This window comes from Protopterus annectens, chromosome 5.part0, assembly GCF_019279795.1.
Source record: "Protopterus annectens isolate FY-2018-M chromosome 5.part0, PAN1.0, whole genome shotgun sequence".
Taxonomy (NCBI): domain Eukaryota; kingdom Metazoa; phylum Chordata; order Ceratodontiformes; family Protopteridae; genus Protopterus; species Protopterus annectens.
The window spans coordinates 967709637-967726716 of NC_056735.1; the positions used below are offsets into that span (position 1 = coordinate 967709637).

General features: G+C 38.7%; 1 protein-coding gene across 2 annotated transcripts in view; it reads left to right on the forward strand.

The window, feature by feature from the left end:
- Positions 1-17080, forward strand: part of LOC122802908 (protein Atg16l2-like) — a 1475787-nt gene that overhangs the window by 790742 nt on the left and 667965 nt on the right. For both annotated transcript variants that reach the window (XM_044072730.1, XM_044072731.1), the window contains exon 8: positions 3925-3978. In XM_044072730.1, the coding sequence (XP_043928665.1) occupies positions 3925-3978 (54 nt within the window). The remainder of the gene's footprint in view (positions 1-3924; positions 3979-17080) is intronic.

A 17080-nucleotide genomic window follows, 5' to 3' on the forward strand; every position in this document is an offset into this window, starting at 1 on the left:
GCAGAGTCAAGGCACATTCTAATAGGGCCTTGACTTCATCTGATGCTTTTTGGAAAGGACTGGATTCTAGAAGTATTCCAGAAGCTGTTACCTTGTCCTTTGTACATACATTTACAAAACGGTATAAACTTGATTCCTTCTGTAAGTACAGATCAGACTTTGCTATGACTGTTCTCCATGTGCTCCTGGTCTCTACTCCTTTCCCCTCCTAAATGTAGTTAGCTAAGGTAATCTGCCATTACAGCTAAGGCTACTGCATCATTGATCAGTATGATGAATGTAGTATAGTTGTGTAAGATGACCTTACCATAACAGTAGATGTTTGAATTATCACTACTGCCACTCCATCCCTTTGTTTTTGGTGTGCTTTTTATGCTAGGGTTGGACATTTATTTTTTGTTGTTACTATCATTGTCCTTTCACAGCTGAGCCTTCCTTTCTCTGTTCGCAGGAAAGCTTTGAAGGACTTTGTGATGATGTGAGGTATTGCCAGCTATGCCAGGAGATGTAGGGCAGTTGATGTGTAACATATGCCAGCACAGCTCGCTGGAATTTTGTAAAAAATTGTATATCAAACTGATTTGTACAGATGGGTGTGCTGAAAATGTATTTGTAAAGTTGCTTGAGTTAAAAATGTATTAACCGTGTGTCCTACTGGACAGAAAAGAAATGTACGTTTTAGACTATACTGTGATAACTGAGGAAATGTATATATGCTAACAGAGGATACTGAAAGAAAAGAGGTTAATGTCAGTCCAACTAACTTTGGAAAATAGTAATAAATTAAATTACTTAATTTAGGCTGTAAATATTGCATCTTACAGTTCTGATTGCAGCCAGAGACAAAATGTCTGGGAAAACAAGTACTAAGAAGCCTTCTGTATTGTCTTTAGCAGTGAACTAATTGCTACTCTGGAAGGATTGAAGCTTGAAATTGTTTTATGACTTCCAGAAGCTGCAACAGATCTTAGCAAAGCTCTATGTGTGGAAATTATTGACACATATGTGCTAAATCCTGGCAGCTTCTAGCCAAAAGGGTAGTATGTAAACCAGAGGTCATATGACCAGATGTATGCGACCTCATTCTGTAATCCATCACTAAATTATGTTTTTTAATACTAGATGCGACTGAAGTCTCAGAGCAGTCTGTTTTTGGACCTGACAAAGAAGGACCCCTCACCTACTTTATCTTGCTTTGCCTTAGTAAGTGGCCAGGAAATAGTATTTCTTTAGATCAGTCAGAAAAGAATAGTGAGAATAGTTAAGTACAGTTTTTCTTTATCTGTGTGACTATATTCATTTGTGTCATTTTAATATTTCTGGTGACTAAAACTCTGGTGTTTATGATAAATATTTAGTATTTTATGTTCTTTTATTATTAAATATATTTGCACTTTTCATTGTGGCTGGTCCTTTAGAAAATGTTTTAACCTTTGAGAGTACTCCTATCTATTTGGTGACTCTTTGGCCACTCCTGAAAGCCTTATTGCACTGGTCAGAACATTGCCATTTGTATTAATATTAATTTCACTCAGTATAATTGGATACCCTTGTAAGAGCCTTAGAGTAGCCAGCTTTGGAGTGTCTGGTGGCAGTAACTACCATATAGTCTTGGCATAGCTAGTAAACCTATGCCATCCTTTCCCAAGGGTGTGTGTGTGTGTGTGTGTGTGTGTGTGTGTGTGTGTGTGTATGTGCAAATCAAATCTCAAAGAGTGTGTGTCAGCTGCTTGGGGCAGGGACACAGAGCACTGGTTTCACAGAGAGAGTGGTGGAGGATTTGGCTTGGACACTTGGCTGAGGATTCAGCTCTATACTGTGGTAACTGAGGAAATATGTATATGTTAACAGAAGATACTGGAAGAGAAAAGATTAATCTCAGTCCAGCTAAATTTGAAAAATAGTAAGAAATGAAATTACTGAATTTAGGCCATAAAAATTGTATCCTACAGTTCTGATTGCAGCCAGAGGAAAAATGGCTGGGAAAAAAGTACTAGGAAGCCTTCTGTATTGTTGCTGCTTTGGAAGAGTAGAATTTTGAAATTTTTTTACAACTTCAAGAAGCTGCAACAGATCTTAGCAAAGCTTTATGTATGGGTGGTATTGACACATATGTGTTAAATCATGGCAGCTTCTAGCCAAGGGGGTAGTATAGGAGCCAGAAGTCGTATGACCAGATGTATGTGATTATCATTCTGTAATCTATCACTAAAATGATGTTTTTAGTACTATATGAGTCTGAAGTCTCAGAGCACTCTGTTTTTGGAATCTGACAGAGGAGGACCCTTCACCTACTTCATCTTGCCTTGTTCTAGTTAGTGATAAGGGAGTAGTAATTCTTTAGATCAGTCAGGAAAATATAGTTAGATTAGTTAAGTACTGTTTTTCTGTATCTGCGTTAATCTATTAATTTGTGTTTTTTAAATATTTCCTGTGATCAAAACTCTGGTGTTTATTGTAAATAGATATCTAGTATTTCCATGTTCTTTTATTATGTATTATTAAGTATATTTAAGTTTTTCATTATGGCTGGTCCTTTAGAGAATATTTTTACCTTTGAGAGGACTCCTATCTGTTTATTGAATCTGTGGCCACTTCTGAAAGCCTTACTACATTGGTCAAAACACTACAAATTGTATTAATATTTCACTCAGTATAATTGGGTACCATTGGAAGAACCTTTAGAGAAATGGCTTTAGAATGCCTGGTGACAGTAAATACCTTATAGTCTTGGCAGAGGGGCATAGCTAGTAAACCTGTGCCAGCCTTTCCCAGGTGTGTGTGTGTGTGTGTGTTTGCGTGCGTGCAAATCAGATCTCAGAGAGTGCATGCCAGCTGCTTGGAGCAGGGTCACAGAGCACTGGTTTACAGAGAGAATGGAGGATTTGGCCTGGACACTTGGCGGTGGACTCAACTCTATAGCTGTGTCAGTGGGGAGTCTTACTGGGGAGCTGGAGAGAGAGAAACCCAAACCCCAGACTGAGTGTGTTCCCTGTGTGCTCTTAAGGGAAATTGTGCACAATGCAGAGAGATGCATCTGGAAATAATGGATGTACCTATTTTTCTTCCAAATTATGTCCCTCTCCAGTGACAGTGGTGTAGATTCAGGCTCCTTGGTTACTGGCCCAGAGAGGGGATGTCACAGGCTTTTCTCTCCCAAAGCTGTCTTTAAGTCATCTCATCTCAAGCTACTTGACAGTTTATGAGCATTGAAGGTACCCTGACGTTTTGGAAGTATCCTTGGCAAGGTATAACCTATATAGCTAAGGCTAATGCAGCAGTGATTATTTCAACATCTACTGTTATGGCAAGTTTACTTATACAGCTGTACTGTCTTCATTAATATAGCTTTATCTCCCATCTTAATTGATGATGTTGCTTCCAGAAAACTTTACCAACATATCCTTCTGATACTCTGATATGCATTATTCCCTGTGAGCACTGATAATTAATTGTACTAAAACTGTTACGTGATTTTTGTTATTTTTTTCTGTATTCATTCTAAAAAATAAAATGTGATGTAAAAAAACTCATGGACCTATTTTATTGTCACTGTAAACCAATGAGGAATTATGTTGTGGTAATGTAAAACAATGTAGCATGCCAGACTTGTACTTTAAATTTTCCTTGATGCAAAACTTGTCATCCCAGATTATTTGCTGTAAAATGGATGGGAAGATTGGTTTAAAAGAGGTGAAACTGATAATGAGGTGCTATCCGTTTTAAGTGAGTTGTTGCCGTAATACAGTTTATAGCTTAAACTTCAGTTAATCACTTATATTGAAGGTAATTCTGTATGAATCCCATCATGTTGCTTTATAAATGGGCTAACAAACCTGTGTGTCATTCATTTATAGATGAAGAATTGAAACCTGTTTATTACATTAAATTGCTACTGATTGCTCTGCTTCTTGTTTTTTTCAGGTCAGCATCAGCAACATTTCTAAGTCCAATTTTTACTTTAAAGGAAAACATTCTGTAAGTAAAACATATCTTTAAGAACTTCTAAAACAGTTTGATATGTGCTCTGTTCAAAGTATTTTGAGAGATGTTTAACACAGAGGGTTAAGACAGCATCATTATAGCCTTGAACACAGGTGAGAAAAGAAGAGACAGCAGAGATGCAGTTACAAGAATACAAAAACATTAACCAATCTATATTCTTCTGCTTGCGTGTTTTAAGTTGTTGTTCATTAGCAGCTTAAGTTTTCACTTCATTAAAAAGTTGGTCAGCAGGAGCTGTTTTGTTTTAAATAAGCTGTATCTCTCTATGTATCATTCTTTGTGCTAACTGTCAGAGTAAAAGTTTTAAATAAATACAGAGAACTTTTAAAATCCAGTCATATAGAGAAGACTGTATCACATTAATATGCAATAGTCACTACATAATAGATGCTGAAGATCAGATAGTTCTGGTCATCACTCCAAATAATGCAGACAGTATGACCTGACAAATGTCAACCCCTTCTGAGTTGCTGGAGGCTATAAAGAAGTTACTGCAAAAAATACATCACCAAAATGCAACATGTTTAGACTACTAAAGTGGATGTTTAGACTGCATTACATAATCCAGGCCTAGTAATTAATTTATTGTGTAGTGCAGTAAATGGAACAATGAATAAAGCAAAACAATTAAAGGCAATATAAATGGTGCAGCAGCTTTTGTTTAACAACTCACAACTCATACAAAAATCAGAAATTTTACTGCCTACAGCATATTATTTTGTGTGGGTGAGCAGAGGCTTGTATACGTGTAGGACACCTACATCTCATTTTTTACCTATGTCTTCTCTGTCATTAGAAAAAGCTATTCTATCTGACATCATTCAATACACGTCTGACTTACCTGAAGAATGGCAAATAATTATGTATTGTTGCAGCATACACCATCAGAGCCAACAGACCCAGTATGTGAACAAATGGGGCTTTCTGTAGGGTAATGAATCAAGCCCCTGCCAGCCATACTGATATCCCATTATTTGGCTGTCTCCCCAGTTACCATAAACACTCTTCAAAGTTGTCAGTGAAGCTAATTTCATATTTACTTTTACAACTGCCCAGCAAATGGATTTTATTTAAAACTTTGATTTTAAAGTTTATAGAAAACAAAGCACTCAGCCATTTTTCAAGCAGAGTGCCTCATTGGCCCTCTTCAAAAGGAACCTTGATGATTGGATGGGAGCTAGGAAATTCACCCTGGGAATCATGTCAGTCGCCCTGCTAGACAGGGGTCCAGAGAAGTAAATATTGTGGGAAGAAATATCCAGGGAATTGTTATGGCTAGGCTTGCATAGGCCCTAGGGCCGATAGCCTAGTACCAGCCTATGAACCTATAATTCTGTCTGTTCATCTGTCCAGCCACCCATTTTTGTGTATAAGTATATTAGCAGGCTACTGAATTGTGCATACAAAAAGGTGCTATATTTCTCTCAAATAGTTTTTCATTTTATGACCATTTCTGTTTTGAGACATTTCCTAGTTATGCGATCTAAGCATGACATTAGTCTGCTATTTGTTTCAGTAGATTGTAAGTATGCATGTGCATATGTATAGGTACATATGTACACACATATGGGGATATGTGACTGTGTCCATTTTCATGTTTAAAAAACATATGTACTATACTTTAGTCATAGTTATAGTTTAGCATGGTGTAATGTGTACTTTTGTTAAGACCAAATGCTTGCATTATGACAACTTCTGTAGTGGTTGTGTGCATTGTGTGATTTGCAAATAGAGAATTTAGCTCAAGAAATGTGTGCATGTGTAAGCATGATGGAAAAGGGAGAGGTGGTTGCAGCTAGAGATAAGGAAAGGAAGTGTACTTTTATACCGCTGCCTCTTAAAAGAAAAAAACATTTGACCTCTGGAGCTCAAGAACAGTACACTTGAATAACACAGGAGATTTTATGTCAGTAGTGGTGATAGGCTGATCTTTGTGCTGGTACGATAATGTGCCTTTTGAAAACTAAGTGAAATACACTGAGTAGTTAAACAGTTGTTCTCACTTTACTGACTAAAATGTTTCTGAAAAGGCAGCTATTGTCATCACATGAAGTGGTAGAAGATGTTTATGACACTTCTTGTCATGCCTAGATCGCATTTAACAGTGAGCCTGTCAGTTGTGAGCTATTTGATTATTTTTTATTATTTTATAAAACAAACATGTGCAACCTTCACTTTTTTTTTAAGTAGGTATCTTAGTTAAGGGCAAGACTACCTCATTTTAAAAGTTAATTATTTGTGATGTGCCTTCCTGATTTCCACAACGTAATGGTAAATGTAAAATATGGCATATGGTTATCAAGTTTGTACATGCAATAGGTTATAAACATAACAGTCAAACAGAGGGACAGAGTACACAGTTTTGGTACCAAGTGAAAGTGGTTCCAAAACACAAGGGGATCATTCACTACATTATTTTAAGATGTTAAAGCTGAATTAGATCAAAGTATTAAAGTATATTCAACCAACCTAGATCAGCTATGGATTTTGAGACTGCACCACTCATAGGAGTGTTATTGATTACAAGTGTAAGCTAAATGTCAAGATGTATGTTACTTTAGTGAATCAGCAGTGATTAAGTAAAGATTATACGATGACTGGCCATTAAAGTTCAAAAATGAGCACGCTGATTGGCCAGCCCAACCAGAGTGCTTGTTGTAAATCCGAGAGTATACTAACTGAAAAAGCTCTGGTTGCCTGGACATTTTCCCATTAGTACCTGCTCTCCCAAACGTAAAACGTCTCCTGATTTTCTTTTTTTGTTTTCAATTAAAAAAAAAAGCAATGGCGATCTTCCTTTCTCTGTTGCTGCCTCTCCACAGCTCTGATGTACTCCGTAAGCATGGGAACACAAGTCCTATACACATGCGCAGTACATCAGAAAAAGCCCCAGGATACTGGAAAACCACAGAAGGGCAGCACGGAGGCATTATACAAAGACATTATTTAAGAAAAGTACATATTTCTTTTCTTAAATAATGTCATTGTATAGTAGCAATAACCCACGGCTGGGTTTTGGCAATGCTGGATTTACCCACGGTTGGCTTTGTTTGGTCACTCAGGCTTTGCCCTCGTGACCAAACCACACCGACTATGGGTAAATCCAGCATTACCCACACTCAGCCGTGGGTTATTGCCTAAGTACATCATGTCAAGATAGGAGGCTTTGTAACATATTTTGCAATTCTCTCACTTGCATGTAATTACTTTAGTTATGTTAGAAATTGTAAACTTGTTCAGTACCATGTTTTTTAATTTTCTTAAGGGAATCTTCTCTGATGCATTTCTGGGCTGTGACTTACATGAGTCCATATGGGGCCCACCACCATAGTTGATTAACTTAAATAGCTAAATAAGCATTACCCTGCTCATGTGACCCGCAGTATACTATAAAGCTCTCAGAGCTCTGTACTGGATCCCTTACTCTGGAATAATTTTTATGATGTCGTAATAGGGGAAGGAGCTCTTTGCTAAACGTAGAGATGGCTGCAAAATTAGATATATACTTACATCATCCATAGGCGAGAGAGTACTACAATAAGGGTTGATAAGGTATACTCCTGATTAATAATACTCACTCCTCAGAAAATATTGCTACCTCATTCAACACACACTTTACCCAAACCATACTATCACTAGCTAAACAGCACAACCCCTCTCCCCTCCATCCCACACCTTCAACTAGTAATCTCCCCACTGCCTTCTCTTTTTCTCCTGTACCTACCTCCAATATAAAAAAACTCTCAACTAAACTTAAACCCACCAAACTAGCAGCAGACAACCTCCCAAGTGAATACCTACAAATCACAGCTGATGCTCTGGCCTACCCAGTATCCATCTTGATTAACCGATCTCTGTCAGAAAGTTCTGTTCCCACACTGTGGAAAGTATCACATATAATTCCCCTCCTCAAAGGCAGACCCTCCACAGAACTAACCAATTACCGCCCTATAGCTATTCTCTCTCCACTCTCCAAAATACTAGAGAGATGCATACACTCTCAGGTCTTCGACTACCTCCTTACTAACAACCTCTTTTCCAGTACTCAGCGTGGTTTCCGACCAAACTCATAGCACCACCACTGCCTTACTCTCCTTTACTAATACTATCCTTCAGCATAAAAACAATGGCTATCTCTCCTCTGCTACTTTCCTAGACCTATCTAAAGCATTTGGCATGGTCCCACACAAACAACGTATCTCTGTCCTCAGTAACCTATCCTTCTCTCAATCAGTCACCAACTGGTTTCAGAGTTACTTGTCTGACCGCCAACAATCCATTGTATGGCAGAATGACATATCTCCCCATCTACCTGTCTCCATAGGGGTTCCCCAAGGATCCATCCTTGGACCCCTACTCTTCTCTGTTTACACCAATAATCTAGCCTCTGCCACCAAACATGGCACACTCATACAATACGCAGATGACTCAATCATCATCTGCTCAGCCAAGTCTCTACCCAAACTGCAAAAAGTCACACAGGAAGCCTTTTCCTGTGTTGAAACTTGGTTATCCGATGCCCAATTAATACTCAACCCAAACAAAACTAAACTACTCATCTTCCAACCCACCAGACATACTCAAAACAACTCTCACTTTAACATCACAGCAAAAGACAACACCACTATATACCCAACTGAACACACCAAATTGCTAGGAGTGGAAATAGACAATAAACTAAAATTTGACATTCACATATCCATGACCATAAAAAAGTCCACAAAAAACTAGGAGCGTTCTACAGAAATAAGCAACTTCTCACCAAAGCAGCAAAGATTTCAGTAGCAAATTCCCACCTTATCTCCACCCTACTTTATGCCTCTCCAATATATACCAACCTAAGGCAATGCGATCTAAACAAGCTAGAGACCTGCTACAAAGAAATTGCCAAATTCGCCACAGTGGCATCCTACCGTAGTCACCACTCTCTCTCACTTGCTGAACTGGGCTGGTTTGAACTCCCTCACCTCCTTCAGTGGTATCAACTCTCACTCACCCACAAACTAGTAAACCATCCTCTAAATGTCCCATCCCTCCAGAATCTACTCCATCCCTATCGCACCACCAGACCACTAAGATCCAGCAACAAAAATCACTTGCAGATCACTAAAGCCAATAACTCTGCTGGTGAAGCACTATTCTCTTGCACCATAGCCAAATTATGGAACTCCCTTCCACCCACAATTACCTCCGTACCATCATGCACCCACTTCAAAACTTTACTAAAAGCGCACCTAAAAACATGCTGGCTATGCCCTTGCAACTCCCACTCTAATATCACCCACCCCCATCCAACCACTACCTTTCCTTCCTCTCCACTAACTACCTTGATTATAGCAAACTCGGATGCTCATAAGCCTAGTACTTATTATACAGCAGGAACTTCTTATTGTAACATTTGTTAATGTCTGTTATGTACTTCACAGATAAAGATTCTAGTTGTCTACTGATGTACTATGTTCTTCATCTGTAAATATGTTGTAAGTAATTGCTATGTTAAACTGTTAATCTATATGTAATCCAATGTAACTACTGTCTGTTTATTTTAACTGTGGAGCTTATCTCCCCGGGCCTCTGCTGAAAATGGACCTACATCCAGTCGGACACTCCAGGTCAACAAATGTAAATAAAAAATAAATAAATAAAATAATAGTAACACCTCTTTTATTTTTAAAAATGTAGCAAAATGAGCATAAATGCTACTTGTAAAACAGCTTCTGTCTTGGAGAGGTACAGATGATAGTTGATACAGACTTAACTTTGACCAAAGTGCATCCACCTTAGAAAAAGACACTTCTTGAGATTTCCATTTGATATTTGAAGCCTTACCTATCCAAATCAGGGACAGTCATATCTCACTATATATTGCATTAATTTGCCCTACAATAAAATATAATGTTGAATTTTGCAGCTTTAATACTAAACATACAGATCATTCAGACAGTGCAGGAAGATTAATAAGAAAACTCTTATGATTAAAGTCCTATCCAGAAGGATATGAGGAATGTCACCATTTAGTGGCATATAAATCCCTTAGAGAGGGGTCTTGTTTTCAGAGCACTGTTAAACTCCATCAAATTTGATATTCTGTGTTTTTAACATAAACTATTCCTTGCCGAACCTAGATCAGATAATATTGTGCTGAATATTGCCAGTAATAATGGTATTGAAATAGAGTAGTTGTATTGCAAAGAGGCTGCCCCAGCTTTGGAATGCACTTCTCCAAAATGGTAAAGACTAGTGAATAAATTTAAAAGTAAACTAGGTATATATGTGTGTGTGATAAGAAATACTCTCATGGGATAATGACAGTCAAACTTCAAGCTTGCTATCTCTGTATGAGAGCCCCCTGCCAGTATCCCTGCATTGGGTGCATGGTGATAAGATACCCAGCAGTTTTCTATCAGTGGTCAAGGTGGGTGATGAGAAGTATTTGAAAGGCATCACACTGAGGAAGGGATGTGAGCTGATGGAAGTTTGTACAGAAGTAACTGTAGTCACTAGGTGTGCTGCTACCACTTTTTGTTTTCCTTTCATCATTGCTGTATTGCTCAGTAACATTCAAAGAGTGTAGTTTTGACATCACCATTTACAGCTTCTCTTCTTATCTCTGGCATTTTAGATGGTTTGAGCTGCATCTCCTTTCTGTAACCTGTCATATTTTATTTCTGTACTATGGTCAAGAATAGTAAAAAAAAAAACAAATTTAAGTTCATTGCCTTGTTTTTTTGATGCAGAAAGATGTTCTCCTTTGTCATTACTTCACATTATGTAATGTGATTTTCTGTTTGAAGTATGTTGCAGTTGACTAGCATGTGTTAACACCAGGGTCTCAGTGCAGTGTCCATGCACTATGGTAATAAAGTCCCCCCCTCACCTCTTTCATTGTTTTTGTCAATAAGCACCAAAATGTCAGAAGTTATTTAAATACATTTACCACCTTACTGTATTCCATAGATCCATAATACTGAGTGCTCACCCAGCCAACCAGTGTTGCTCTTTACATTAAATGGTCTCTGGAGACTCCTGACAGTCTCATCTCATCTGCTTGTACTAATGAGCTTTAATAGATGAAACCGCAAAGTTCTTCTCCTTCGACTGCTAATCTCTAGTCTACTCATCCTAGTGTTGTAATATATAAATCCTCCTAAAAATTCACGTCATTAGCACCCTTCTTCTCCAGGTACTAAATATTGTGAAATAAGTTTACCTTGTAGTCTAATACCAGCCTGACAGCAGTAGGAACATTGAGTAAATTCAAGAACCTGCCACATGCTCACTGACAACTGTTTAGTTTTTCCTATAAATGATTCCATATGTGAGAAGTCCAAGTATCTTCTAACACTGGAGGCCAACCTCTCTTCAATGACTGTAGACTGTACCCAGCATTTTGTCAGTTGTGACACCCACCTCACATAACCATGCCCACCATGTCCTGGAGAAACAAAAAAGCCTTCTTTTGCTGAGGTACTTAAAAAAGTCTTGCCTACACTGCAAAGGCCTGCTAGAAGAAAGTGTGGTACACAGGACACTGAACATCACACTAACTGGCAAACAATATACACAGTGCAGAAAACACAGTTGCAAAAATAGTCACTCAGCTGGCAGACGAAAGCCCTTAAGACAGCAAGGATGAGAAAGTATATCTGATAACATCATAGTCATATGTAACTTTGTAGTCAGACGACAGATGCACTACTCACTAGGTTGAACAAAGAAAGAGTGACTAATTGCCTTGTCAGGTGCCAAGATATGCAGTCTCACTGCAGCCCTCTGATCTCTTCAACTTAACTACACATGTGACATGGTCATTGCCCATGTGGGAGTGAATTACTTGAGACATACTTCCTTTGATTATATGACTAAAGACATTGTAGAGCTCTCAGAATATGCATCTGAATTGGTATGAAACTGGTATTGTACCATCACCAAGAATGACACCACAATGCAAACAAATGATGACTGACTTCAATTATTGGCGTACCTATTAGTATCATACTAAGAGGATCCAGTATATCAGACTGGGAGGAGATGTTCAATAACCCTGGGTGCTTTGCTAGGGATGAGTAGCACCTCTTTGCTCATAGCTTCTGTATATTGGCCAGGACCTTTTCCTCCCCCATAACGCCATTTTAAGGCAAAGTCTATGTAGTTACCTATATGACTTATCAAAATCAAAGCTATATAAAGGTAAAACTGCTTCTTGCTAGAAGCCTAAACAAGAAGTTGCACTCCTTGCTAGCTTTCTTAACTCTTGAAAATGTAGACATCTGTGTACTTACTAAAACATTTCAAAACAGTGATAGCACCTCTGCAGTGCAGGGTTTGTGTCCACTACTCTTTCAGAACTAATATGGAAAGTGGCATTGTTATTCTAGAGGGTGTGTCTGTATTCCTAAGAAGTTATTTTACCTTCAGATTTTAAACCAGGACAGTGAGTGATCTTGAACTTCTCCATATCCTTTTCATGGTAAATAAAACTTCATCCTATATCAAAGCCATCTACCTTACCATTTCTGTGTCACCTGTAGCTAGTGTGGTTTATCTAAACAAACTGACAACCCTCCCTAACACTGTTCTCTTGCGTGACTTCAACTGTCCCTCCTTTAACTGGCTAACCTACACCACCGCTTCCTGGACTTCATTAATGCTAGCTCCCTAGACCTTCTGATGCTAGTGCTAACTAGGGGTTCAAAAATATTGGACCTGTTTTTTTTTTTTTTTTTAATACCAATACTGACATTTTGTTCTCAATATCTGCAGATAATAAGTCTCTGGGCAAATGTGACCATTGTTCAGTTACATTCACTAAGAGGGTAAAACCTGCTTTACCACAAAACCATTCTGTCTTTAGATGCTACTCTAAGAAAAAGCTAATCCAGCTAACAGATGACCTGATAAAATGTAAGCATCCTCCTCACCTCATTGACCCCATCTCACATGCTGTCAAGATTTGTTGTTAGTTTCTGTACCTACATCAAAGCATGCATAAAGGCAGCTGTCCCTAGAAGACATAAATACAATGCCAAATTCAGGCGTAAACTCTTATGGTGGAACCCTAATATAAACAAACTATATGATAAGACTTAATACCTAATCATCTAGAGGTAAACACAGAAACATCAACAAAGAACTCAGAAACATAATCAAATCCTCCAAAAGTAAATTTGAACTAAGAATTGCCATATCTTCTAATGGACAACTATGGTTTCATCAACTATGTCAGAAACTTTAGAGATAATGCCCAGCAATGCTCAGAGCCAATAAATAACAACATTTACCATCTCCTGAGTATATAGTTAGCATAGTAGTGGACAAATTCATTTTTGGCATACCCACAGCACTCCTTTGATCACCTGTGAGCAGGACCTGAACGCTCTCTCCAAAGCCAAAAAACACTTGCTGCATGGATCCTGAGCACATGTTAGGCTGCCTTCTTGTCAGCACCAGACATTGACTGGTAGACTCGCTACTAAACCTGTTAAACTTCAGCCTCTTCACTCCATTTGATTCGCACCAAAGGAATGGAGAACTGTTGTAGTCATTCTGTACAGGGAGGAGTCCGTTACTGATCCAGGAAACTGTAGACGTATACACATCAACAGCCATATTTGCAAAGCAGTAGAATGCATCATTATGGAGCTTGATTAATAAGAGCATATAAAGCCTACAAGCCATGGCCCCAAGCCAGTTTGGGTTTGTAAAAGGCAGAGCCTGCTTCCTGAACCTGGTGGGCTTCTTTAAATATGTCAGTAATCGATTGCATTTTGGCAAATTGGTTTACACTGCCTACCTGGATGTGACCAAAACATTTTATATCATACCGTATTCTGTCATTGTCGACAAGTAATCCAACTAAATATAAACCAGCATGTTACCTGCTGGATAGTAAACCAGCTGAGAGAGCCCAATTTGTTAATGTGGATGTCATGTTCTCTTCAAAAAGAGTAGTTACCAGCGGTGTCCCCAGTGATCAGTCACAGGTCCACTTCTGTTTGGTATTTACTTCTGTGATGTCAAAGTTGCCATTAAGGGCCTGTGGCTGACTTGGAATTGTTATTAACTCCCCATCTGGCTTCTTCAGGGGGACTGACAGGCATCAAACATTGTGCCTGGACCATGCCCTAAAACTAAATGCCAAGAAGATTCAGCATTGTGTTGTGCACTTACAACATAGATGACACCCCTTTGAAGCTTTACTGAGCCATGGGGACTGGGCACCTTCATTGACAGTGAACTGTCCTTTGAATACCAGGTATCCAGTGTTATTAGGAAATCCTTTTACCTTGCCTGACTATTCTCTGTGGTTATTTCTTCCAGATGTAAGGAAGTTTTCATTCCTCTCTACTCCTCCCTCATCAGGCTGTATAAAACCCCTTGTGGTACATACTTGTCTAAGCATATGGCCCAGCTTGATGGGCTTACTAAGATAATTAAGGACATGACTTCCTGAGCTACCCATAGTATTTTCTTAAAGCTTTTTCCTGTTTCCAACAGACCCTTGAGATGTGATCTCTGTCTATCCTACCGATCCTTGAAAAATCCATTCCTATGCAACCACATCTAATAACACCTTCAAAAGTCACTCAATAGATTTTAACTTCCACTGAAAGTCAAATAGAACCTGCTGTTGATAAAATGTATATATATCCCAGAGAGTCCCTCTTTTATGGAATAGACTGACTTTGGATGAAAGGAAGAATATCTCCCTGACCCTCTTTCAGCATAACCTGGATAAATTGCTGGAGAGTCATAAATACACCCTGGGTCTGGCCCTGCAAACCCTGATTGAAAGGGGTCAAACTAGGTATGAATTTGATATATACAGTTTGTGGTATTGCAGCTAGACTAATAGTCCTGTTGCACAGCAGGCAAATATTGACCCATGAGCCTATGAATTGTATGATTGATGAATGCAACGTTTGCATTTTTGCCTTCCCTGTTTTACTGGCAGACACTATTTGCTAGATTTACCCTCTGTTGAACAGTCCCAAATGAAGGATAAGAGTTTTCTTTTCACATGGTATATCATATGTTCTTGGTTTTGGAATTTTCTGAATGGATGTTTTGCACAATAAGGTATGACACTTTTTCAGTTTCTGTATGTGGCAGCAGAGCTAGGAAGATGGTAGAGACTGGCATTTTTGTCTTTGGCTTAATTTTAAAAGGTTATTTTTGTGGCTTTTGTTTCTGAAAATAGAAACCCTCTGGAGCTAAGAAATGTTTGCGTGTGTCACTAACCGTGACCTTTATCTCATTACTTGCAAAACTGACTCCTCATTGAGTTGTCTGTGTAAGCCATCCAGCACTGTGACAACAAGGTCACTTTACTCATTTGCTGTTGTTGTTGTTATTGTGTGTACCTCATGCGACTCAGTTTTGCATTTGCATTACAAACTGTAATCTCGTGGTATCTACTTTCACAGTGTAATATCACCAAAATGTGTTTACCTATAAGCTGATTTGATTACTGGACCTAGTAAGTCCATAGTACTTTGGTTAAGTAGGACTTATGTGATGGATGTGTGCGCCATTAGATCCATATAGAGTGTTTAATATAAGATGTTTCATTTATTCATGTATTTAATTTTGCTAACCAGGGTAAAGCACTGATCCAAGTAGACACATTTAAGGCTTTTTCTGAGAATACATACAAGAGCAGATTAATTTTGTAGGCAGTAACATAAATGCAGATTGCGAAGACTAACACATATGTACAAGAACTGTATGCAGTAAAGAATGTAGCAGTAGATAGTAATGTGTATATCTGTATGTATGTAGATCTGTGGATTTAATTCAGAAAATGATTAAACCAGTTCTATATACTGTGTGTGTGTGTGTGTGTGTGTGTGTGTTTGTGTGTGTGTGTGTGTGTGTGTGTGTGTGTGTGTGTGTGTGTGTGTTTGTGTAAGCACACCTGTGTAGACAATCAAAATATAGGGATCGCTGAATAAAATGAGCAAAATACTTTACTGCTGTTCAACCTGGGTGTTCCTAAATGAGTAACTTGTGTAACTGCGTGCTGTTTTATTAAGCTGTTGCTATATGTTTATGGTGCAATTAGTTTTTTCTCCATCTTCCCTCTTCTGTTATCCACTTTGATAGTCAGAGTATCACTTAGTTCAGTGTGCGGATAACTTTGTGGTCTTCAAGAATCTCTGGTGTACATTTGACCACTTGTTTACTGACTTAGCACTCTCAAAGTGTGGGGTATTCCCCTGTACTCCCCTTAAATATAGCTATCTCTCATTCAGATCTCCTAAGGCTGTTTTCCCCATCATTTTCTCTCTGTTCATCTGAAAGACCTTCCCCAGGATTCAAGAAGCTCGGCGCAAGGATGGTTTTAGCCTTGCGCCGAGCGTCCTCACTACAGATGGTGCAGCAGCGCCATATGAATATGTATGAGGGTGCACCGCCGCACCCTCGACGTGCACAGGAAACGTGTGCGGGTGCAGGGGTGTGTACAAGTGCTCTACGGAGGCGTAAACATGCTCCGACAGTTGTACAACCTATTATGCCTACTAGTAGAGCCTGCCTGTAATAGTAAGTCAGTAATTCAGTGTCAGTGCATACCGAAATGTATGCTAAGCATACAAGAGTGTCCATGAACAGTGAAATAAAATCAAATTAGAGTAGTAAACACACAAGCATGTAGTGGAATGTTGAGCCCTGTCCCTAGAACTTTCACAGTTAGATTCCCCGTGTCCCTATTATACATTTGATTTGCTGCAATATGGAAGGTGTAAGCAAAGCGCAGCGTGTTTTCACGTCGCTGCCCTCGGCCGAGCATAGCTTACACATCAAATTCATTCAAATAGAGAAAAACATGCGGAATCAACATAAATGTCAATAGTGTAGTGTTTAGAGCATCCGCCTAACGAGCAAACATTCACGGTTTGAGCCCAACAATAACGCATATAATTTTCCATGTGGAATGAATGTCGTTTTGCTATAAAACCGACATGAATATTGCATGAAATATCTAACTAGATATCATTCAATCAAACTGGCACTGTCATAATGAATAAGGCACTAGTAAGCAGGTGTAAGCACAAATAAGCAGCAGTAAACATAT